At 45.4% G+C, this 22,667-nt stretch overlaps 2 protein-coding genes and 1 pseudogene across 9 annotated transcripts; 1 reads left to right on the top strand and 2 right to left on the bottom strand.

The window, feature by feature from the left end:
- Window positions 1–4,156: 4,156 nt before the first annotated feature.
- On the top strand, window positions 4,157–5,575 carry SIT1 (signaling threshold regulating transmembrane adaptor 1). Its single transcript, XM_069088962.1, has 5 exons — window positions 4,157–4,353; window positions 4,455–4,590; window positions 4,693–4,751; window positions 4,864–4,925; window positions 5,015–5,575. Exons 1-5 carry the CDS (start codon window positions 4,320–4,322, stop codon window positions 5,255–5,257), a joined length of 534 nt encoding a protein of 177 aa, XP_068945063.1. The 5' UTR covers window positions 4,157–4,319; the 3' UTR covers window positions 5,258–5,575.
- A 308-nt stretch (window positions 5,576–5,883) lies between these two features.
- LOC138161868 (transcription factor HIVEP3-like) lies at window positions 5,884–10,742 on the bottom strand. Of its 8 annotated transcripts, none has more exons than XM_069088901.1 (6): window positions 10,561–10,742; window positions 8,401–8,814; window positions 7,814–8,008; window positions 7,273–7,320; window positions 6,579–6,671; window positions 5,884–6,481 (listed from the first exon to the last, which is right to left on the bottom strand). In XM_069088901.1, exons 2-6 carry the CDS (start codon window positions 8,738–8,740, stop codon window positions 6,126–6,128), a joined length of 1,032 nt encoding a protein of 343 aa, XP_068945002.1. In that variant the 5' UTR covers window positions 8,741–8,814; window positions 10,561–10,742; the 3' UTR covers window positions 5,884–6,125. The 8 variants fall into 8 exon arrangements, with proteins under 8 accessions (XP_068945002.1, XP_068945012.1, XP_068944984.1 ...); XM_069088911.1 differs by having other exon boundaries at window positions 7,273–7,317; XM_069088883.1 differs by having other exon boundaries at window positions 6,579–6,674; window positions 10,561–10,741.
- Window positions 10,743–15,837: 5,095 nt separating this feature from the next.
- LOC138161905 (small ribosomal subunit protein eS17-like) lies at window positions 15,838–18,120 on the bottom strand (annotated as a pseudogene).
- Between the last annotated feature and the right edge of the window lie 4,547 nt (window positions 18,121–22,667).

The raw sequence follows: 22,667 nt of genomic DNA, 5'->3' as shown, positions 1-22,667 counted from the left end.
AATCAGGAAGCAGACAGCAGCTTTGGGACACTCAGGCCCAGATAAGGACACATCTAGGTTGGACTGAAGGGGCTTCAGTATTCTGGGGTCGTTACTGCACTTGCATCGTGGACCTCATGTATTATGTATGTTATCTAACAAAATTAGAACCTCATTAGTAATAATTATGGTAATAGATGGAGAGGGCTTTGTGCCGATTGGTTGGCATTAATAAGAAGATTGTGAGCTTGCCTTACCAACCAATGGTAAGGTGGGACAGTTGAGAGGGTGTGGAATTCCCATATTAGGGTTTTATAATCATGCCTTTGCCTAGGGTGCTTCTCCCTTCTGGCCCTTTGTTAGATTGGAGAGGCCCTTTCTCCAGAGAGACGGTAATAAAGTTTTTGCTTCCGCCTTGAGAAGTCTCTGAGTCATTTTGGGTGAGTGGTCTTCTGCCCTATACATCCACATTCAGAGAAAGAACGATGGAGTCTGAATGCAGATCGAAGCATATGATTTTCTCTTTTTTTGTGTTTTTTCTTTCTTGTGGTTTTTCCCTTTTGTTCTGATTCACATGACTACTGTGGAAATATGTTTAATATGATCATACATAGGGGCAGCCAAGTAGCTCAGCAAGTAAGAGCACAGGCCCCAGTGTCTAGATGACCTGGGGGATCGAATCTGGGCTCAGACACTTAGCACCCACCCAGAAACACCTGGCTGTGTAACCTTGAGCAAGTTACTTAACCCCAATTGCTTTAAAAAAAAAATGATCATACATGTATAGCCTATATCAGATTGCTTGCTGTCTTGGGGAGGGGGGAAGAATTTAGAACTTAAAATCTTATAAAAGAGAATGATAAAAACTAAAAATAAATTAGAAAACAAAAATATTGGGGGGAAAAGAAGCCAGATTATAAAGGGTTAAGAAGACAGAAGGAGGAGGAGGAGAGTGGAAACATCTATTGTAGATGCTAGGAAGGGCAGGAGAGATATAGGAAGGAGCAGTGATGGAAGGATGAAGTGAGGGCTTTTTCAGCATAGGGGAGACATGGGCATGTTTGTAGACAGTAGGAAAAGAATCAGGCAGTTAGGCAGCCAGATGGATAGAGTGCTGGGTCTGGAGTCAAGAAGACTCATTTTCTCGAGTTCAAATCTAGCCTCAGACACTAGCTGTGGGGCCCTGGGCTAGTCACTTCACCCTGTTTGCTTCAGTTTCCTCATTTGTAAAATGTGCTGGAGAAGAAAATGGCAAACCCCTCCAGTATGTTTGCCAAGAAAACTTCAAGTGGGGTCATGAAGAGTCAAGCAGAATAGAAATGACTGAACAACAAAAGGAAATGAATCAACAGACAGGGAGAGATCGAAAATAAGTGAAAGAATCAGGAAGAGAGAGGGGACAATGTAATTGGAGGAGACAGGATGGAACAGGATCACTTGAACAGATGGATGGCTTGGCCTTGGTAAGGAGTTAGGTCACTTCTTCATGTGAAACAGGGGTGAAGGAGGAAAGGAGCTCATAGCAAATGGCCAAACCATGGGATGTTTGAGGAGGGATGAAAAGGTTTGGAAGCGCTGCTGTGGACAATGGGATATTGAGCTCATGAGGAGGATATAGTAGGATTATCCAATTTTTAGTGGGCCCAGTCAGAATGGTCATGTAATTTTCTCCGCCTTTTTTCTTTTTATGTGTGTAGGCACAAAGGGTGGGAATGACGTGTCATTCTGGTGTAATGGACGATAGGATAAAGGGGCTAGACATTCAAGAGAAGAGGACAGGGTAAAATTGAAAAGGTTCATTAAGGAGTTAAGTTGGGGAGACTAGGAGAGAGTGGCTGGTGTGGGGGAAGATGACCTGGGACAGAATTGAGAGGTCGAGATTGGTGGTCACAGTAAGGATGAAGAGTAGGGTTATGAAAGGTCCAGCTCAGTGAGAGGTGAAAAGCCAATAGATTATAGTCATATAAGGGGAATCAGCATTCTCAAACATGGTGGTGGGATCTTTGCCAATGATGACAAGATCAGAAGTATAATCTTTGTGGCTGAGGTTGGGTGGAAGAGCAGGTCAAGGAGAAGTGAGCAGGTTGAGGAACTGAGTGGTTTGGGTGTTTGAGGAAGAATCATTATGTATGTTGAAGTCCTCTAGCATGAGGGCAGAATTTGGGGAGGAGAGTCAGTCAATAAATATTTTATCAAGTGCCCAGCCAGGCACTGTGTTACACAATGGGAATACAAAAAAAAAAAAAAAAAGCAAAGGACAGTGTCCAATCTCAAGAAGCTCACAGAAGGATAAATAGGAAATGATTGAGAGAAGGCACTTAAGAGGGGTTGGGAAAGGCTTTCTGTAGAAGGTGGGACTTTAGTTGGCATTTCACCTCTCCCTCTGCCATCCCTTTCATAAGGTCAGTAGCCAGAGCATAGGAGGGAGAGTGTTCCTGGCATGGGGGACAGCCAGAGAAAATGCCTGGAGCAGAGAGATGGAGTGTCTTGTTAGTGGAACAGCCAGGAGGTCAGTGTCAATGGATCCAACAGGAAAAGTAAGATGTGGCTACATTACGAAGGGCTTTGAATGCTTAACAACATTTTGTATTTGATCCTGCAGGCAATAGGGAGTCAGTGGAGTTTACTTAGTAGGGGGCTGATGTGATTAGACCTGTGTTTTAGGAAAATCACTTTAGTGAGTGAAGGGAGAAGGGATAAGGAGTGGGGAAGGAACAGGAGCTTTTTAGTAGGAGATTCTCGACAGGCTATCCCGAAGTTTAACAATAGTTCAACAACTGGTCTTTTGAAAAGGAACCCTTTTCAACCTTTGGAACCCTTACTACATTTTCTTCTAATAAAAATATCATAAGGAATTTTGGTTCTTAGGCTAGCTCACAGAAGCTAAGAAGCACTATACTAATAGCAATGGAAGGAGATACCATTTCCTATTCAAGAAGCTTTGGGCCAGCCTCACCCTACCCCTGTGCCACCCCTCCCCCACCCCCAAGAATCCTAAAATAATCCTCAGCCTAGATGGAGGAATGTAACTTGAAGGAAAAGAAAACTTGAGAAGGTTGTGCCTCCCTTCTCCACTCTCCCACTGACATAAAAAACAAAAGTAGCTGAGGGAAGTAAATGTTCAGTCTTGCTTCCATAGAGGGATTATTACGTGACAGAGAAAGGAGGTTGGAGAGAAGGTAGCACTGAGCGCCAAGAAGCTGGAAGAGGATACCCCCAGCAAGGGAAAAGATGAATGCAGAGCCTGGAGACACCAGAGCTCATCACTTGCCTGGTTTATCACTACCCATGTCTAAAAGAAGCTTATGCCCTGTCCTTTGATTACAGGTTAGAGGAAACTAAGGCAAGTTGGCTGAAAAGGAAGGCTGGGGTCATAATAAAGAGGGTATAGATGTTTTATTGGGGTACTGCTGAAATGTGGGTGAGAGAAGGCAAGGAGAAATGTCAAAAGACTTGTATATTAGGAAGATTAATTGGATGGCATGTTGCAGATGGGAAGAGGCTGGTAGCAGGGGAGAAGGGTTAGGAATTCAAAGAAAGAGGGAGAGGTTTCAACTAGATGGTAGATACACTGTATTTTACAGAACTGGAAAAGACTTGGTTAAAGAAGAGGTAAGAGGGGCAGCTAGGTGGCACAGTGAATAGAGCACCGACCCTGAAGTCAGGAGGGCCCGAATTCAAATCCGGCCTCAGACACTTAACACAAAAACTAGCAATGTGACCTTGGGCAAGTCCCTTAACCCCAACTGCCCTACAAAAAGCAAAAAAAAAAAAGGGGGGGTAAGAGGGAGAGGAGGTTCCTTCTAAAGAAGAAGCTAGAAAGGAGAACCAGCTTTCAGGAAGGGTTCTGAGTTTCATCCCTCCCCTCCATCCCTGGTTGTTCCTTGCCTCCACTGCACTGCAAGGCCTACACATTCTGGATCGGCAGTGACAGGAAGGTAAGGTGGTTATATGTATAAAGAGGCTTGGGGCAAAGTGCCTTGGGTCAACAGATCTTTAAGTGAACGTGGAACATCTTCCCTCAATATTCCACAGGAGCAGTTAGGTCAAACTGAAGAGAAGAAAGGGGGTGAGAGCAGGAGGTGTTTAATTGGACTACCCCAGCTGGGGAGGGGGGAGCATTTCCCCCATCTCTCTGCTCCGGAAGGAAGCTCCTGTGGCTTTCGCAGCTGTGGCTGTTATTGAGCTTCAGGAGACAGGGTGACTGAAGCAGGGACAGGGTGTTCTCGGTTCTGGGGGAAAGACAGCTGAGGCTCTGAGCTGACAGTGACCTGGCCCAGGGACTGAGAAGCAGTACCAGTTTCTCCTGGCTGGCTCAGACCCAGATATCTTTGACATTAATGAATACCAAAGAATGCTTAAATGTTACAGCTGGTGAGGTGGGGACAGGAGGGTGGATGGGTATGACCAGGTTGGAGGGGGAGGGCATGGCCAAGAGGCGGGTGTGGTGATGGCCCAGTGACTACTGCTTTCAGGGTTCCCGGGGCTGCACTGTGCCTTCGGGCTGTGGGCACTGCTGGGGGTGGTGACCCTGTTGCTGCTTTTGGCACTGGCTGAACACCTAGTCCGATGGACCAGAGAAAAGAACAAGGCTTCCCAGGGACAGGAAAGGTGAGTACTGCTGTTGAAAGACACCCAGAGGCCTTTCCCTCAGGTAGCCCTAATCCTTCAGAGACTCCAGAACATCATCCCCGCACCCACTCTATATTGCAGCTCCAAGAGGACTGTGGAAGAGGTACCACTTTATGGGAACCTGACATACCTGCAAACAGGTGAGAGGGAGGGAACTGGGGTAAGGCAAAGGTGTTTCCAGAGGAAGTGAAAAGGGTGGAATAGAGAGACTTAGGAACCGGTGAATGAGGGTCTTGTTCTATCCTGTCTCAGGACGGCTACCACAGAAGGCGGGGCCTATCATACAGGAGCAATCAGCAGGGGACGTCCCTCGAGTAAGTTGGACTTAGATTCTTTGGGGAATCTAAGGATGAGGGGATCTCGGGGTACCCTTCACAACCCTAACCTGCCTCTATATCCCTAGGCAAGGGAAGAAGCTATGTGCTATGCCAGCCTGCAGTTGCAGCCTCCACAGGGACGGCCCCCAGGGCCCAGTTTGGGGCCACCCATCAAGTACTCAGAGGTAGTGATGACCCTGGAGCCTGAGCAGTCTGCCCCCACACCACGACTCCCAGAGCCCGAACTCTATGCATCTGTGGGCTCCCAGACCCGCCGGGCAGCCTTTCCTAACGAGGACTATGCCAACAGCCAGCCGGGAGAAGGATGAGAGAAGACCCAGATCCAAGCGTGAGATGCATCTTGGGGGGAGGGAAGAGAGGAAAGAGGCCATTGTCCACAGGAAGAGGTCCTGTCTCGACTTTCCCTTTTGGCCTGCAGCTACTTTAATTTGAGTTATGACCATGGGACACAGCAGGGAATGACTTCTCTGGAGTCCTGGAAATTAGCCTATCAGTCTACACTAGGAAGCAGGGGAGCTCCCAGCCTGGACATAAGGCCAACTCCACCCGCTGGGGCGGATAGTGCTTTCATGACCCCTCCCATCCATTCATGATCCCTCCCTCTGAGGTTAACCAGTTCCGGCCCCAAGGACACTTCTTTAGTTTCTTCAGAAACACAGGAAGTGGTGGGGGTGTTCTGGGGGGTGGGGTGGGCAAGTACACATATCTGTGTGCCTCTATACAAGAAAATGGATGTGTACATGGGAGCAACAGAAAGCAAGCCGATGTAAGAGCCCACGAGAACCAGGATGTCTCCATGTATGTGTCAGCAAGTGTCATTCTGGCCAGGTACAAGCAATGATAGGGATGTCCACAGCATGCATCTCTGGCCCTAAGACAGACTCCAAGGCACTGAAAGAACAGGGTAGAGTCAGGGGCACAGTCCCCTCTCCTGTTAATTTGGATTTTTTTAATCAAATAATCTCTCACTGTAAAAAAAAGGATGCATGTTTCTCTTTTAAATTAAACATTTTCTAAAATATGAGGACATTTACATAAAAGTCTCCAGTCTTGGGAACAGACTACTTGGGGTGGGGAACCAGGGGCTCCATATTTACCAGCAGGAGAAAGGAGGTGAGAGAGAGTTGTCTTATTGGCTTGAGCTCTCGCCACAACTTGGGGGAAGTGGGTCCAGATTCATAATGGTGCAAACCTGGGTGGGGGTAGGATGGTCTCCTCCTTTAGGCAGGGGCTCGAAGGGGAAACAGGAATAGAAGGGGAATGAGAAGAGTGCAGGCCCAGGGCAGGGGGGTGAGGTCGAGAACGAGCGGGTATGGGCGTGAGCAGGGACCGGGGACTCTGCCAGCTGGGGCTGTGCATCAGCAGGGCCTGCAAGGTCTGGCCCATCTGGCCCAGGCCATCAGACAGCAGGTGAAGGTGGGAGACGGTGTCTTGGGCCAAGCTCTCGAGCAGCGCCTGCTGCTGCCTTGATGTTCGCAAGATCTGCACCAGAAGCTCCTGCATGTTCTGGAGAAGGCTCACCACTCCAGGGCCTGCAACAGTGCACCAGCAGAAGGTCAAGGCCTCCATCTGCCACCCCCATCACCAAGTCCCAAGCCCAAGGAGGATGGGAGAAGGGATGAAGCTTACCTTGCAGTCCTGACACATGGCTGGGCTCTTCTCTAGGTCCTTGAGGGACCATATTTGGTCTGACTGGGACCTCTGGCACCAAGGCTGGAGGCTCTTCTGGGGCAGGAGGAGGCAAAAAAACCATGCTAAGCCCTGCTGGGCTCCATCTCCACATATTCCTCCCCTGAAATGAGGATTCTGTCCATTTTTACCCCCAACTTAGCCCCACGAGACCAGTGGAGTCAAGATCCCCTTGTTCATCTGGTTCCAAGGTAGGGGCTGTTCTAGGCTCCCGGGAGGGTAGAAAAGGGGGCAATGGACAAAGCTATCTGACTCCTTCATGGTGAGAAAGGCTCTGAAGAGCTGGGAGGAGGGCAACCACCTGAGACAGGAACTGGGAGTGGTTCTTAATAACTCCAGGGGAATAGCCCATGGAAAGTCCAGTGACCCAACCTCCTAGAACCCCCACCTCATGCTATTGCTCTTTGCCAACAGACTCCCCCCACCCCAATTCCATGTTCTCACTTCTACCCCTCAGGGGGTTTTCTTCCTCATGCTTCCCATATCCTCTCTTTCCCCAATACGTTCATTCCTCTGGAGACTCCTCTACACTCCCTCCTCATGCCCTCCCAATTGGAGCTGAGGCCTCCTCTACCCAGGACAGCCTTAGGAGCGCCCCAAGTCATCTAAGAAAAAGGAGACTCGTCAGGCTCACCTGGAATCTGGGAGGGGGCAGGGCTGGCCTGCTTCTCTTCAGGAGCTGCTGAAGGAAGACAGATACATTTAGCTTTACCTACCGACCCTAACCTTGATGCTGTCCATGGATCTCCTAACCTAGCCTCCCCACAAGTGTGAAAGTTAGGGAAAGACTAGTCAGTTGGTCCCCTAGCCTATAACCCAATCACCAGAGGGAAGCATACAAAAGGGGGCACAGTGTACAAAATGTACATAATAAAACCCCAGAAAATTATGGGCACTAAGTCTCTGACAAGTCACAGACGCCCTCCAGGGAAGGCCCAGGGCTTCCTCTAAAGCCCAGCTCGTGTTCCTTTTCCTCCTCCTCTGTGAAACCTTTCTTGATCCCCACCGGCTAGAGTTTTCTCATCCTCCTCAAATTATGTTGTTTCCTCCCAGAAGAACAGAAGCTTCTTCAAGGCAGAGACCATTTCATTTCTGTCTTTCAACCTCCAGCAGCCAGTTCCGTGCCAAGGACAAAGGAGGCACGTAATAAGTGTCTGCTGTGCTGAGCAGGGTACCTGAGGGAGCAGGGGGTGGTGATTTTCCAGCCTTGCCTCGGGCACAAAAGCTTGTCTCAGTTCTGCTTTCCCACCAAGTCCCAGAGGCCTCAGCCTCTCTCAGCTTTCTTCTCCACAGTGGCTCCTGGGAATACTCACAAGAAGGCTCTTTCTTGGCACAAGGTGGCGGTCCTGCTTCAAGGTTTGTGTCAGAGCCTGGGTGGGTGGGAGAGAAGAGTGTCAGCCCAAGGGGAGGGCCCCTTGCTCCCCACCAATTCTAGAAATCTGTGTTTTTGTTTTTGTCTGAATCCTCAACGGAAAGTCAGTGACTGGTATACAGCAGGCACTTAGTAGGTGACTGTGGCTCCAATGTGCCTCCCCTTCTCCATCCCCCACCTACTCACTCACCCAGTAGCTTAGCTCTGGTGGGGGCCTCCGGCTCCACTCCAGGGGTGGGCAGGAGTGTGGGGGGGAGGTACTTACAGCCCTTCTCCCTTTCCTGCTAGCCTCGGGGCTTCCATAAAGAAACCTTAGGTAGGAGGATGGAATGTGGCGCCTCTGGGTTCTGGTGAGTCTCCCTGAGGCCCACCACCACAGGTATTCCTTACCTGGCAGGCGACGCTCTCCAAAAACCGGCCGTCCTGCAGCCTTCCACAGTCTCTTCATAGTGCGGTAGTGGGGCGGGGGCTGAGGGGAGGGACCTCCTGCCTGGCGGCTGGTCTCCCATTCTGAATAGAAGGCTTGCTTCAGGGCCTTCCACTTGGATCGACACTGAGCCACACTTCGACCATAGCCTGATGCCCCCAGCCCTTGGGAGATGGATTGCCATAGGGCCTCATTAGGCCTTGAAGTGGAGGCCATGAGCAATGTGACCTCCCCAGAGTCCTGGATCAGGGTCAGGAGGCAGCTGATCTCCTGTTGGGTCCAGGCCCGGCCCCTGGGCATCATTCAGGCTCCTCTCTCTACAATGGGCACCAAGACCCCAGAAAAGGAGACTTGGGGGAGGGGCTGTCACAGATGGCCTATGGGACACAGATAAAAACAAACAGACTGAGGTAGGACAAATGGAGCATGGGAAGGGATTTGGGGTACTAGAGAGAAAAGGGTCTGATATGAGGTGTGTTTGTTGGCTGACATGTGGGGGAGGGTTCAAGGGATCCGGTGGGAAGGAAATGGAAGTACCAGAGGGGCCAAGGGATCTTGTAGCTGTCAAGGCACAACGTTGGTTTGGTGAGATGGTTTGGTCAAGAGATAGAAGTGGATGCTACAAGGTAGTTAGCAGTTTGTGTGTGGGAAGAGTGAGGTATGATACCTGGGAAGAGGCAGCACAGTCCTGCTAGGGGTTTCCAGTAGAAAACTGAAGAGGGGAAGTACCAAGAGGGAAATTCAGGTTGCCTGAGGATAGAACTGCAAAGTGTGTAGGGACCTCAAGCAAGAAGGAGTCTCTAGGATTGGGAATAGTTCAGGCACAGGGCCGGGCTAAAGAGCTAACCCTCCCAGAAGTGTGAATAGTCATAGAAGGGTCAGCTATTGGGCTGTGCATATGAATGGGGACTGTTAGGATATCTGGAGGGAAGCACCCAGTTCAGCCCCTTCAAGGGTGAATCCCCAGGCACTGGTGGGGGTGGGAGGGCACAGGAAAGGGGGGGCATAGGTCAGGGTGTTTGGGGCTACAATTGTTAAGTGGGAGTAAAGGTAGCCCGGGATGGATGCAGGGGGTCAACCTACCTGGGGAAGCAGCTTCTGGGGAGGGACCTAGGTAGAGGATTGCTTTGGGGGAATGAACATCTGTAGGGTATGTGTACAGGGGGAGGGAGAGGAAAACAGCCAAGGATTGTGCAGGATCTGGAGGAGGGACCAGGAAGGGGGGTAGATGTCAGCGTGTCTGGGATTGGGGAAGGTACTGAGTGTGAGTTCTTAAAGGAAGGGGAACAGGTGGGGATGGGAGTGTCAACATGTCTGGGTATGTGCAAGTATAAATATGGTCAAGGGGAGACAGCCAGGACTATGGACTGGGTGGATGCAGGATGTGGAGGATGGATGCATTCCTGAGGCTGGAGAGAGAGAAAGAGAGAGAGAGAGACAGAGAGGGAGAGAGACACAGAGAGAGAGAGACAGAGAAAGAGAGAGACAAGAGAGTGTGTGTGTCCGGGATGGTCAGCACTGGGGTCAAGGCAAGGAAGTGGGAAGGACCCCTGTACGAGAGGGCTCGGGCTGGGGAATGTGCCCTGTGTGCTAGAGCAGGGGGCCTGGGGGAGGGGTCAGGGTTGAGGACGTACTTGGTGGGTACAAGGGCAGTGGAGCGAGGCAGGGCTGGGAGGAGGGTCTGGAAGAGGGGTGAGCCTGCAGATGTTCACTGAGTGCATGGGGGGAGGCTGGGGAGGGGGAGTGGAGGGTCTAGGGGAGGAAGGCTGGGGATGTGGTGTGTGTATGGAGGAGGCGGGTGGAAGAAGGCTGGGTTGGGGATGTGCTGGGTCTGGGGGATGGGTCAAGGCTGGGGATGTGCTTTGTGTGCAAGTGGGGTGGCAGAAGGAGGCAGGGATGGGGGGAGGGTCTGGGGGAGGGGCCAGGGCCGGGGACGTGCAGGGACCGGGGGAGGGGTCAGGCCCAGGAAAGTGCCTCGTGTGTCTGTGGGGTGGCGGGGGGAGGGTCGGCATGCCTGGGCCCGGACGTGCAGGGTGCAGGGTGCAGGGTGGGGGGAGGGGCGCCCCGGGGCAGGGGCAGCCTGGGATGGGTGGGGCCGCCTCCAGTTCTGGTTGGGTCGGTACCTGCAGGAGTGTGGGAAGGAGGACCCGCGCCCTCCCTGCAGCAGCAGCCCAACCCTGCTCGGCCCGAGCTCCTGCCAAAAGCCCACCCCTTTCCTCAGCCTCCCTATCTTTAGAGGGAATGCCAAGCCCAGCCGCGTCTTCGCACAGAACGCGCCCCGCCCCCGCCCCGCGCCACGGAAACTACACTGCGCATGTGTGACCTCTCCACACCCTCATCCCGCACCATTCACACACTGGGCCCTTACATCCGGGGAAACAGAGCCCTGGAACGCCTTCCTTTTGAAGCATTCTGGGAAATGAAGTCTCGACAAACCTTCCGCCCTATTCATTCTGGGAAATGGAGTCCTGAACTCGTCTCAGGCCCTCTGAAAACGAAGGACGCTCTTGTCTTCTTTCCCCTGTAGTCTTCACCTAGTGAAGCTGTGGTGACGGCTTGTCGGGGATATTTGGGGCCTCCTGTGATCCTCACAAACGCACTCCGTTTCATTTTTAAGAGCCTGGGATTCCCCAGGGTATTGATTTTTCTTTAAAATTTGCATTAAGTTGTCGTAAATAAGACAATAAGATCAAAGGATCATCGATTTAAACTAGAAGACGTCTTAGAGGCCATCTACTCCAACCCCCCCCCAAAAAAAATTAATGTATTTTTAACATTAAAAAAAACCTTTTTAGTTCCAAATTCTCTCTCCCCCTATCCCCCTCCATCCGTTGTGAAGGTAAGAAATGTAACATTAATTATACATGTGGAATTATGCAAAACGTGTCCATATTAGCCATGTTGCCAAAAAAAAAAAAAGGCAAGAAAAAGGGTTTGTATTTTGGGTTTTTTTGGAGGGCAGTTGGGGTTAAATGATTTGCCCAAGGTCACACGGCGAGTAAGTTATCAAGGTCTGAGGTCACGTTTGAAATCAGGTTCTCCTAACTCCAGGACTGGTGCTCTATTCACTGCGCCATCTACCCGCCCTGGTTATTTTTCGTTTTTGTTTTTAAACTAAATTAGTCAACTGAAGCCCAGCTGAATTTGCCTGAAGTTGGAGAAAGTACCCAGCACATGCAGGATTCGATCCCGTGATTCTGGCTCCAGATCCTGGACTCTGCCTTACACAGCACTGATACTGTCTCACTGATTTACATTATTGCATCATTTCAGAGACACTTCAATCGAAATTCTACTTTTGTTCTTCAAGCAGCCAAAGCGGCTTGCCACCACCCTGGGGCGGTCTAGGGATCTGAGCCAAACGGCTCCTCTTTCTTCCTGTCTCCCTCCAGTGAAAAATCTTGTAGTCATGGTGGCAGCAGCAAGCCTTCCATTTCCCCGGCAATCTCTCTCCCATCTCTCCTCATTCCACTCCCACTAGACTATTGTAACCTGGTAACTTGTCTCCCTCCTCCCTTCCGTTCCGTTCCCATTGCTCATGTCCTTCCTTCCTTCCTTCCTTCCTTCCTTCCTTCCTTCCTTCCTTCCTTCCTTCCTTCCGCATGGTTATTTATCCCTTACTCTCAGTATGTGACTGGCCAATCTTTTTGATCAAATAGTTCCTTAATGACATCATTTATACTGCTTCTACATAATTCCTAGTGTTACAGTCTGCTCATAATCACCATTCAGCTTTCCATTGTCCTTAGAGTGCTCTTAAACTTTAATTCTTTAGAGATTAAAATATTCTATGACTTGAACCCATACGATTCCACCAGAAGAATATTAGCAGCTAGGTGGCACAGTAGATAGAGGTCTGGGCCTGGAATCTTGGAAGATCTGAGTTCAAATTTGGCTTCAGACACTTACTAGCTGTGTGATCCTGGGCAAGTCACTTAATTTCTGTCTGGCCTCACTTTCCTCAATTGCAAAATGGGGATAGTAATAACACTTAGTTCTCAGGGTTGTTGTGAGAATAAAATTAGATAATATTTGTAATTCATTAGTATAGTGACTGACACATAGTAGGCACTTCATAAATGCTTATTTCTTTCCCTTCTTCCTTGGTGTTAAAAGGATAGGTTAACATTTGATAATTTTGGATCATCAGAAAAACTTTGCAATTTCCCAAAAGCAATCCAGCCTGCTCTCCTCCTCCTGTATGTGTTAAGATGTATATATGTACAGATGTATGTATCCGAAGATATACATGTGTATGGAAACTACAATAACATATACGTGTATACAATACACTTACTTTATAGGCTATATCTATAAGCATGTGAACTGCTTATTGTAGCATTCAAAGCAATTTTTCTAAAAATAGCAACCACCACCCTTGGATTTTAACCCAGTACAAGTCAATAATGTGACATGATGACCAAAAAAACTAAGACAGTTGAGAGCTAAAGCTTCTAGGAACAAGGAGGTGATAATCCACTATTGCTACCCCAAAACAAGACCTCTTTTGTCCTCTCAACAATACTCAAGAGTATTTTATCTTTTTTTTGGCCAGCACGTCGCAATATGTTCGACTTGCAGTCAACTAAAATTCCTGGATCTTTTCCAAGTTGTTATCTAACTATTCCATCTTCACCTTGTGCTTGTGGACTTAAAAACACAAGCACGATTGGAACACTTTGCTTCACACTGGCGCTGGCAGTACCACGATGATTTCATCTATTAGTAACACCAATTAGGTAGGGCTCAAAACCCCTACTCGAGGTGTTATGTCCCAGTACGTCACCAGGGGGCACTCTAGGTTTGGGCAGCCACAGCTTGATTATTAGGCATGTGCCAACCATTCAGGTGAGTTACTTGATAGTGCCCGGGGCTTGAGTTATGCCACCTCCCCCTGGTATATACGTGAAACACGAGCTTTTGCTAGCCTGGACTGTTCCCAGTGCTTTGCTTGTCTATCTTTCAAGGACAGTTCACACATTTCATATGACTTCACCTCCTTTCCTTTGAGATTCCACTTTGGCAGATTGCTCATTTAATGAACATTTTCAAAAACAGAACCAAAATTATTGAAGCACAGGATTAGGATTCCAGAACAGAGGCTGTTCCCAGGAAAAATATAAAGTTCCAACTTCCCCCCATGCAATCTTCTATGCCTGGTTTTCACCAGGTGTACCCAGACACTGTATTAGTATAGGATCACCTTTTCTCCCCTTGACCCCAAGCATTTTGGTTTCAAAGGTAAAGAGCTTGGGATGCCTTCTGTCTTGGGTTACCTTATTTGCCTCACTATCTATATGGCTGTTCCATCAAATAGATTAGTTTGGTCAAAAATTAAGAGTGTGTGAAAAGGATATGGATGTATATATGATAAGAATTAATATATTATTATACATCACATATAGCCAGAATGTGAAAAGAAGGCCGTGGCCTCAAAAGTCCCCTTGCAGTTCTATATTTATGGGCAGCTAGATAGTTCAGTGGATAGAGAACTGGGTCTGGAGTTAGGAGGAACCAAGTCAAATCTCATCTCATACACTGAGTAGTTGTGAGGCCCTGAGCAAATCACTTAACCTATCTCAGTTTCCTTGCCTGTAAAGTGGGGATAATAATAGCACCTATCTCCCAGGGTTGCTGTACAAATAAAATGAGATAATAATTATAAAGCTCCTGGCATTGTTAGCTATTATTAAAATGATCATGGTAAGGGGTGGCTAGGTGGCGCAGTGAATAGAGCACCAGCCCTGGAGTCAGGAGAACCTGAGTTCAAATCCAGCCTCAGACACTTAACACACACAAAAAAACTAGCCGTGTAACCTTGGGCAAATCACTTAACCCCAATTGCCCTCCAAAAAGAAAAAAAATAAAATTATCATGGTACTATGAATGAAATATCTTTATGAAACCATTCATGGAGATAGGGCAGAAAGAGACTGGATACTCTGTGAAAACTAATTTGAAACAATTTGGAGGTAGCTTAGAGGGTGTATAATATGGTGTCAATTGGATCAAGACAAAGCTAATAGCTGCTGTTGGTGAGATCAAGCAGAATTCCATTCCAACTTCTTTCTCTCCCTTGCTTCCTCAGAGAATTTGTTCCCATTAAATTTTTTTCTTTTTGGAGGTGGGAGGACAGGGCAATTGGGGTTAAGTGACTTGCCCAAGGTCACTCGACTAGTAAATGTTAAGTGTCAAGAGGCTGGATTTGAACTCAGGCCCTCCTGACTCCAGGGCCAGTGCTCTATTCACTGTGCCACCCAGCTGCCCATTACTTTAACTTTTGAACTTGTCAGTCCCTGTACCCCCTATCTCTTCTCCCAGACAGTATGAATGGAAGAGAAAGGAAAAGAAAGGGAGATCACTGAATTCTAAAAACAGTAAGCATGATCTCCTTTTCACTTGCTTAAGGGTCCATACAATCTGGACTCAGAGGCCCGTACGAGAAGTGATAATGAAGATCGTAAATATAGACATGTTGCTGAGAGTTTGAGATTTTGATTAGAGAGCATTCCAGCATTGCATGTGAACCTTGTTTCATTCTTTGCTTCAGTTATCTTTTGGGAGACTAGTTGTAAGATCAGATGACTGATGGACCATGGGAAGTGATATGAGCCAAGAAGCAATGAAGTGAAGCTAAAGGATTCAAGGTCCATGCCCTAGAAGGTACTTTATTGTTGACATGATAGAAGGTTGGTGATCTCCAACGGCATGCTTTATTGTACCTGATCATGGCATTCAGGTCATTTTCCTTTATGGCCTTGAGAGCATTATACAATGTTAGCAGATCACTTCCAGAAGTGTGCGACTTGTATTTCTTATTTGTTTAACACATCCTGTTTATCATGAAAAAATATTATTCACTTCCAGAAGTGTGAGACTTGTGTTTGATGTGGGCAAAGAAAATTGTTACCAAATTGTGCTTTATAGTTAAAGAATATAACTATTAGCATGTCTTTGGAACTTGTCTTCACTGACTTTTTTAAAAAATAAGTTTTTATTGATATTTTCTGTTTATTAAATCATCACAGTTATCCCATGTCCCTCCTCATCCCCACCTTCCAGAGCCACCTCATAACAACAAATTGTATTTTTAGAGGGGAAAAAAGATTAAATATGTTGAAAAAGTTCAAAAATATGTACAGTATGTAACACCTGTGAAACTCTTCCCTCTATGAAAGGGTAGGTTGAAGGTGTCTTCTCATCTCTTCATTTGAGTCCTGCTTGATCTTTATAATCTCGTTACATTTACTTTTGATTTTTGTTATTTTCATTTGCATGGTTGTAGTTATTGTTTTCTCAGTTCCACTTACTTCATTCTGCATCAATTCATGTAACTCTTTCCATGCTTCTCTGTAATCATCACATAATTTCTTTTTTTGGGGGGGGGAGTTCCCAAGTTTATTGGGAAGAAGGCAAAAGTAAATATTAAACAGCTCCTTTTGGTGTTTTGAAGTTCATCCCAACTGTGGGCTGGGTAACTCGCAGGTTGGACAAACTACCAAAGTCCAGGAGTTTCAACATTTCTTTGGTATCAGGGTCCACTTCAATGATTTCCTGATCCAAAGCAGAGACCTCAGGAACGTAGTTATCCCTCCTTTCTCTTTCTTCTTCCTACAGTTTGATGGAGTTACCTCTCACAGAGCCCCTCTGGATCCGCTTCATCAGATGAGCAACATATCCTGAGATCTTGTCAGAGCTTCTTTCTGGGTATGATGGCGATCTCCTCGAACACACGCTTGTTGGTGTGGAAGTCGTTGCCCAGGAGGCTGTAGTACTTCTCGATGATGACTTGCACCTCCTTCTTCTCGGTCTTGGCCCGAATTCGACCCATGTTGGCTCTGGAGGGTGAAGGGCCATCACATGATTTCTTACAATGCAGAGGTATTCCATTACATTCATGCTCCACAATTTATTTAGCCATTCCCCAGTTGATGGGCATTTACTTTGTTTCCAAGTCTTAGCCATTGCGAAAAATATAGTTATAAATATTTTGAAGTATCTTATTGATGGCATAACCCCAACAATGGAATCTCTGGTTCAAAGGATGTGGACATTTTATTCACTTTATTTGTATAATTCCAAATTGCTTCCTTAAATAGTTGTACCATTTCAGAGCTTCACTAACAACATATTTATTCTTCCACAACCCTTTCAACATTGGCTGTTGCACTTTCATTCATTTTGGCCAATTTGCTGAGTGTGAAGTAAAACTTCAGTATTATTTTGATTTGCATTTCCTTATTAATGATATGAAACATTATTTCATTAGCTGTGAATACTTTACAATTCTTTTGAGAACTGTTTCTATATATTCTTCTTCTTTTTTTTTTTTGCCTTTTGGAGGGCTATTGGGGTTAAGTAACTTGCCCAAGGTTACACGCCTAGTTTTTTTCTTCATATTCTTTGACCATTTATCTATTGGGGGATGGTGTGCGTTTGTGTGTGTGTGTAGATGTGTATATCACACATACATCGGATACTAAACCTTTATCAGAGAAATTTGATACAAAGGTTGTTTTTCCTCCCATTCAGCCACTTTTTATCTTAAATGTATTGATTTTGTCTGGGTAGCAGTTTTTCAGTTTCAAGTAATTAAAGTTATCTTTTGTAATTACCTCTATCTCTTGTTTGCTTAAGAATATATCTCCTACTCATGATGAAAAAATGCTATTCACTTCCAGGGAGAAAACTGATAACTCCAAGTGCAAATTGAAGTATACTTTTCTCACTTTATTTTTCTTGCTTTTTAAAAAATATGGTTAATATGGAAATGTTTTATGTGATTTCATATGTATAATTGATATTATATCACTTGCCTTCTTAATAGATGAGAGAGGGGTGGGAGGGAGGGAGAGAATTTGAAATTCAAAATTTAAAAAGAAAATAACCTTTAAAATAAATAATGAATTTTAGAAAAAAAATATATATATATTTTAAGCAATTGGGGTTAAGTAACTTGCTCAAGGTTACACGGCCAGTTATTTCTGGGTGTGGTGCTAAGTATCAGAGCCCGGATTCAATCCCAGGTTATCCCGACTCTGGGGCCAGTGCTCTTACTCACTGAGCCACCTGGCCGCCCCGAAAAATATTTTTAAAAAGAAAAATAAAAAAATACATCTCCTACCCATGAGAGGTTGTAATGGGAATGTAAATTTGGAAGATCTTCCCTGCCCCTAGACTAAAGTGCACCTGGAGCCTGGGGTAGGAGGCTTGTTTTTCAGTAGATACTTTTTGATTGGCCAGTGGGTCCAAAAGGTTGTTACATTCTCTGAGCCAGGAGAAGGCTATATAAGCCCTGATGTGTAGCTTTGTTTTGGGGGCTCACTTTGAGAAGTGTTCTGTGATTTGATCTGGATTCTGGGAAGCCGTTGACCAGAGCCCCCCCAGCTTTGAAAAACCCAGATGTTGAAACCCAGATGTTGACTGGGTATGGATATAATGGTTGGACAGTTTGGAAATCTGTCTACTTGATCTGTTTCTGTCTTGATAATTCTGCCTGTCTACTTTGAAGTTCGGGGTGCTGACCTTTTTCCCCTGAACAAGGTAAACGATATATGTCTGACTGATTAAAGTAAGCTTGTTAACCCATTTTGAGTTGCTTTCCTTTAACAAAGCAGATCCAAGAACCTGTGCTGGCAGCAAACCCTGAGGATGCTTGGGGTGCTTGCTGCTACAGAGGTATACCTCTGTTTCTCTTCTAATTTTTTACAGTCTGATTTTTAATATTAGAGTCACATATCCACTTATAATGTATTGTAGAATATAGTATATGGTGTTGGTTTAAGTCTAATTTCTGTCATACTGCTTTCCAGTTTTCCCAGAAAACTGGAAATTATATTATTAAATCACACAGTTATCTCATGTCCTCCTCATCCCCACCTTCCAGAGCCATCTCATAGCAACAAATTATATTTTTAGAGGGGAAAAAAGATTAAATATGTTGGAAAAGTTCAAAAACATGTACAATATGTAACACCTGTGAATCTCTTACTTCTATGAAAGGGTAGGTTGAAGGTGTCTTCTCATGTCTTCATTTGAGTCCTGCTTGATCTTTATTCTATTTACCTTTATTCTATTTTTGCCAAAAAAGGAGGATTTCCCCCCCTAAATAATGTATGTTTTCCACTTTATCAAACACTGGGTTATTGAGTTCTGTTGTTTTTGAATCTCCCTTGTCTAATCTCTTTATTGACTTTTTAATCTCTGAAGGAAATGGTAAGAACAAAAGCTGTGTTTTAGAGGTGACTTATTATTTTAACAGGTGTACACAGGCATACCCAATGGAGAACCAGAAAATTTCCACAGTAGTTAACATGTTGTGGAAGAAGTATTTCTCAGCATATGGATTCCCTCATTCTGACAAAGGCAGAAGCTTTGAGAACAAGTTGCTCATGGAATTGTTTGCTTTGGCAAGAAATCAAGGAGTCTAGAACCACACCTTCTTGTCCCCAAGGAGACTCATAGCCTGAAATGTTTCAGTTGTACTCTGATAAACATGTTAGGAACACTGAGATCTCAGAAAAAATTTAAATGGAGTCAACATGTGGCATTTCTTGTCCAGATATAATAATGACCGTTATATTTTATTATTGCTATAACTTATCTCTCTCTGTTGAGAGAAGTCTAGCCATGACTTCAGCTCAGCTCGAAATTACTCTCATGCTGCCAAATCCAGCAGCTTCTTTAGGAGATTGCTCTCAAAGTCTCTGCCTTGGCCACAGTGAATCCTGGCAGGGAATCCGTATACAGAGAAATATTTCTTCTCACAAGACTTTTGTACGTCTAGAAAGCAATTTGGTTCCTGGTCTGGCGTGCCAGGGCATGGAGGGAAAGTTGGCTTGTTCCGATTTATAATCCCACCACCTGCTTCCAGAGATAAAGCCATTGCAGATAAGCTCCAAAGCCTTGTTTGTGTTCATACTCTATGTAAATAGTGAAAGTTTGAGCACAGGCTTCATGCTTCTTAGTGACTGACATCTGTTATCATCTTGGGCCAGTAAAATAAGTTTCTTATTAACTTCAGGGTTCTTTCTTGGCTGCTATGCCCAAAGTCATCATGTAATGTTTTTGGAATAACAGAATGAAATGCTTTTTGAGTAGCACCAACTTTTTCCTTATACTGTATACACATAGTTTAGGACACCACTTCATTGCAGAGCTCCAGCTTCTGCCACTCTCTCATCAGTAAGGAACCCTCTAGGGAACAAAGCTCAAGTATATGAGGATTAATGCCTTGTCCGCACATAGAAGGAACTATTCCTTCAAAAACAGCCTAGGGTATGACTTGCAATTATCGGTTCAAACCAGCAGGTGGAACTCCAGCCTCAAGTACTCTCGCTCTTTTCCTTTGTGCAAGTGTGAACAGTGGCTAGGTTCTAGTCTTGAAAGATTTGTTCAATTACCAAATGTGCTTAGTCCATTGGACTCCTAATTGCTATGCCCTTTTTTCTGGTTAATGTGTTAATATTTCCAGTGAGAATTTACTAATTTTTCAGATGTCTTAGGTTCTCATTTTCACAGGATTTCAACTGTTTTTCCAACTGTATAAGACCCCCAAATAGTAACCTTAGCCTTGGATTATTCCCACTATTTGTCACTTTGTACCTGTATATGTGCTGCTAAAAGAAGGTGGAGAAAATAATGCAACTGTTTTGATTGAGTACGCTCATATTTATGTTACATAGCTTCAACTGGGCCCTCACTGCTGCCAGGCAATCCTACTATACCTCCCTCATGAACTCATTCTCTCACTCTTCACATCAGCTCTTCTAAACCTTTCCATCTCTCCTCAAATGTCCCATGGTTCCCTCTCCCCTTCACTTTTGACTGAGATCCGTACCTCTTTTTTTTACAGAAAAAAATTAGGCCATTCAATATGAATTCCCTCTTCTCCCTTCTTCCTCATCTCCTGTCACTCAGGTGCCTTCTGCCACTCTCTCCTCCTTCATTCTTTTTTTCACATGATGAAGTGGCCTTACTCCTTACCAAGGCTACTCCATCTACTTGTTCAAGTGATCCCATGCCATCTCTTCTCCAATAGAATGCTGTCTCTTTCATCCCACTCTCACTTATTTTCAATCTCTCCCTCTCTAATGGTTCATTCTCAACTACTTACAAACATGCCCATGTCTCCTCTATACTAAAAAAAAACCCCTCATTTGATCCTTCCATCCCCGCTTACTATTGTCCTGTATTTCTTCTGCCCTTCATAACTAAATTCCTTGTAAAGTTCATCTATGATAGGTCCCTCCACTTTCTCTCCTCTCACTCTCTTCTTAACCCCTTACATTTTGGCTTTCAACCTTATCATTCCACTGAAACTACTTAATCCAAAGTTACTAATGGTCTCTTATATGCCAAATCCAGTTGCCTTTTCTCAATCCTCATTCTCCTTGACCTCTCTTCGGCCTTTTGACACTGCTGATCATGCTCTCTCCCTTGATATTCTCTCTCTCTAGGTTTTTAGGACACCACTCTCTTCTGGTTTTCCTTCCATCTATCTGACCCCTCCTTCTCTGTCTCCTTTGCTGAATCTTCCTCTGAATCATTCCCTCTAATCTCAGGTGTCCCTCAGGGTTTTGTGCAGGGCCCTCTTTTCCTCTAGGCCACTTCACTTGGTTATCTCCTTAACTTCCATGGATTTAATTTCAGTTTCTGTGCTGGTGATTCTCAAATCTACCTGTCCTGCTCCAATCTCTCTGCCAACCTCTAATCTCACATCTCCAACTGCCTCTGATCCAGCTGCATCTTAAACTGGATGTCCAGTAGTCAACTTAAACTCACTATGTCCAAAACAGAACTCATTATCTTTTCCCCTAAACCCTCCCCGACCTCTGCTACCTTCCCTATTATTGTAGAGGGAAACATCAGCCTCCCCGTTCCTCAGGTTTGCAGCCTAGGAGCCATCCTATATTCTTCACTATCTCTCATCCCCCGTATCCAAGCTGTTGCCAAGGTCTGTCAATTTTGCCTTTGCAACATCTGGAAAATATGCTCCTTCCTCTCCTCTGACATTGCCATTACTAAGCATTACAATAGCTACTAGTGGGTCTGCCTTCCTCAAGTCTCTCCCTACTCCAATCCATCCTCCATTCAGTCACTGAAGTGATTTTCCTAAAATGCTGGTTTAGTCATGTTGCCCCTTATTCAAAAAACTCTAGTGTTTCTCTGTTGCCTTCTGGAGCTCTTTGTGGCATTCAGAGACCTTCATAACCTGACCCTCTCACACTTTTTTAGTCTTCTTATAACTGATTCATCAACACATACTCTATGATCCAGTGACACAGGGCTCATGAACAAGATACTCTCTCTTTCTGCTCTGTTCATTTTCCCTGGCTGAAACATGCCTGAAACACTTTCCTTCCTCTTCCCTGACTGTAGACCTAGCTGGTTTCCTTTAAGTCCCAACTAAAATCCCACCTTCTACAGGAAGTCTTCCCCAACTCCTCTTAATTCCAGTGGTTTTAAATTTTTATTTTAATTATTTTCTATTTATCCTGTACATAACTTGCTTTGTGAATATGTGTTTTCATTCTGTCTCCCCAATTAGATTGTAAGCTCCTTGAGGGCAGGGATTGTCGTTTGCCGCTTATAGTGCCTGGCACATAGTGGAAGCCTAATAAATATTTATTGAATGAACAAATGAACCAACCTCCCAGGGTTGTTGTGAGGATCAAATGAGATAACAGTTGTAAAGAACTTAGTCCAGTGCCTGACACATACCAGGCACTGTATAGATGTTAACTATTATTATTATTAGCATTAATTTCCCAATTGATGGGTACCTGCTGTTTCTCATTTTTTGACACTACAAAAAAGGCTTATAAAATTTTTTTTGTACATAGTGGATCTTTTCCTCTCTCTTTGATTCTTTGAGGCTTAACCCTCGTAGTGGTATCACTTGGTCAAAGACTAGGTAGTTCAGTGACCTACTGGCGATTGTTCCAAATTGCCTTCCAGATAGCTGGACTACTTCATAGTTTCACAGATGAGTGTGCCCATTTTCTGGTGGTCTCTCCAGCATTTGTAATTTTTCTCTGTTGTCATTGTTGCCAATCTGATCAGTGTTAGGTAGAACTTCAGAGTTACTTTAATTTGCAGTTTGATAATTATTAGTGATTTGGAACATTTTTTTTCTTAAAAATGACTAGCTTCTTCTAGCTATTCTTACTGACAAGACCAGAGATAAATAGATAGTTAGGAGTCAATAGAAGGTAAATGCATTCCAGCA

Source organism: Petaurus breviceps, unplaced genomic scaffold (assembly GCF_028583685.1).
Source record: "Petaurus breviceps papuanus isolate PSGF00001 unplaced genomic scaffold, PetGlider_PUasm1.0 120, whole genome shotgun sequence".
NCBI lineage: Eukaryota > Metazoa > Chordata > Mammalia > Diprotodontia > Petauridae > Petaurus > Petaurus breviceps.
Note: the sequence above shows the minus strand (reverse complement) of the source record. Positions and strands in the feature narration are given on the sequence as shown.

Bases quoted from the DNA above. Each gene is read 5' to 3' on its own strand.
- SIT1 (XM_069088962.1), top strand. From the start codon at position 4,320: ATGAATACCAAAGAATGCTTAAATGTTACAGCTG. The intron at 4,591-4,692 runs GTGAGTACTGCT...TCTATATTGCAG, and splicing joins GCTTCCCAGGGACAGGAAAG to CTCCAAGAGGACTGTGGAAG. The intron at 4,752-4,863 runs GTGAGAGGGAGG...ATCCTGTCTCAG, and splicing joins CCTGACATACCTGCAAACAG to GACGGCTACCACAGAAGGCG.
- LOC138161868 (XM_069088883.1), bottom strand. From the start codon at position 8,740: ATGATGCCCAGGGGCCGGGCCTGGACCCAACAGGAGATCAGCTGCCTC. The intron at 8,009-8,400 runs GTAAGGAATACC...CCACCCACCCAG, and splicing joins TGGAGAGCGTCGCCTGCCAG to GCTCTGACACAAACCTTGAA. The intron at 6,675-7,272 runs GTGAGCCTGACG...CTCCTGCCCCAG, and splicing joins TGCCCCCTCCCAGATTCCAG to AAGAGCCTCCAGCCTTGGTG.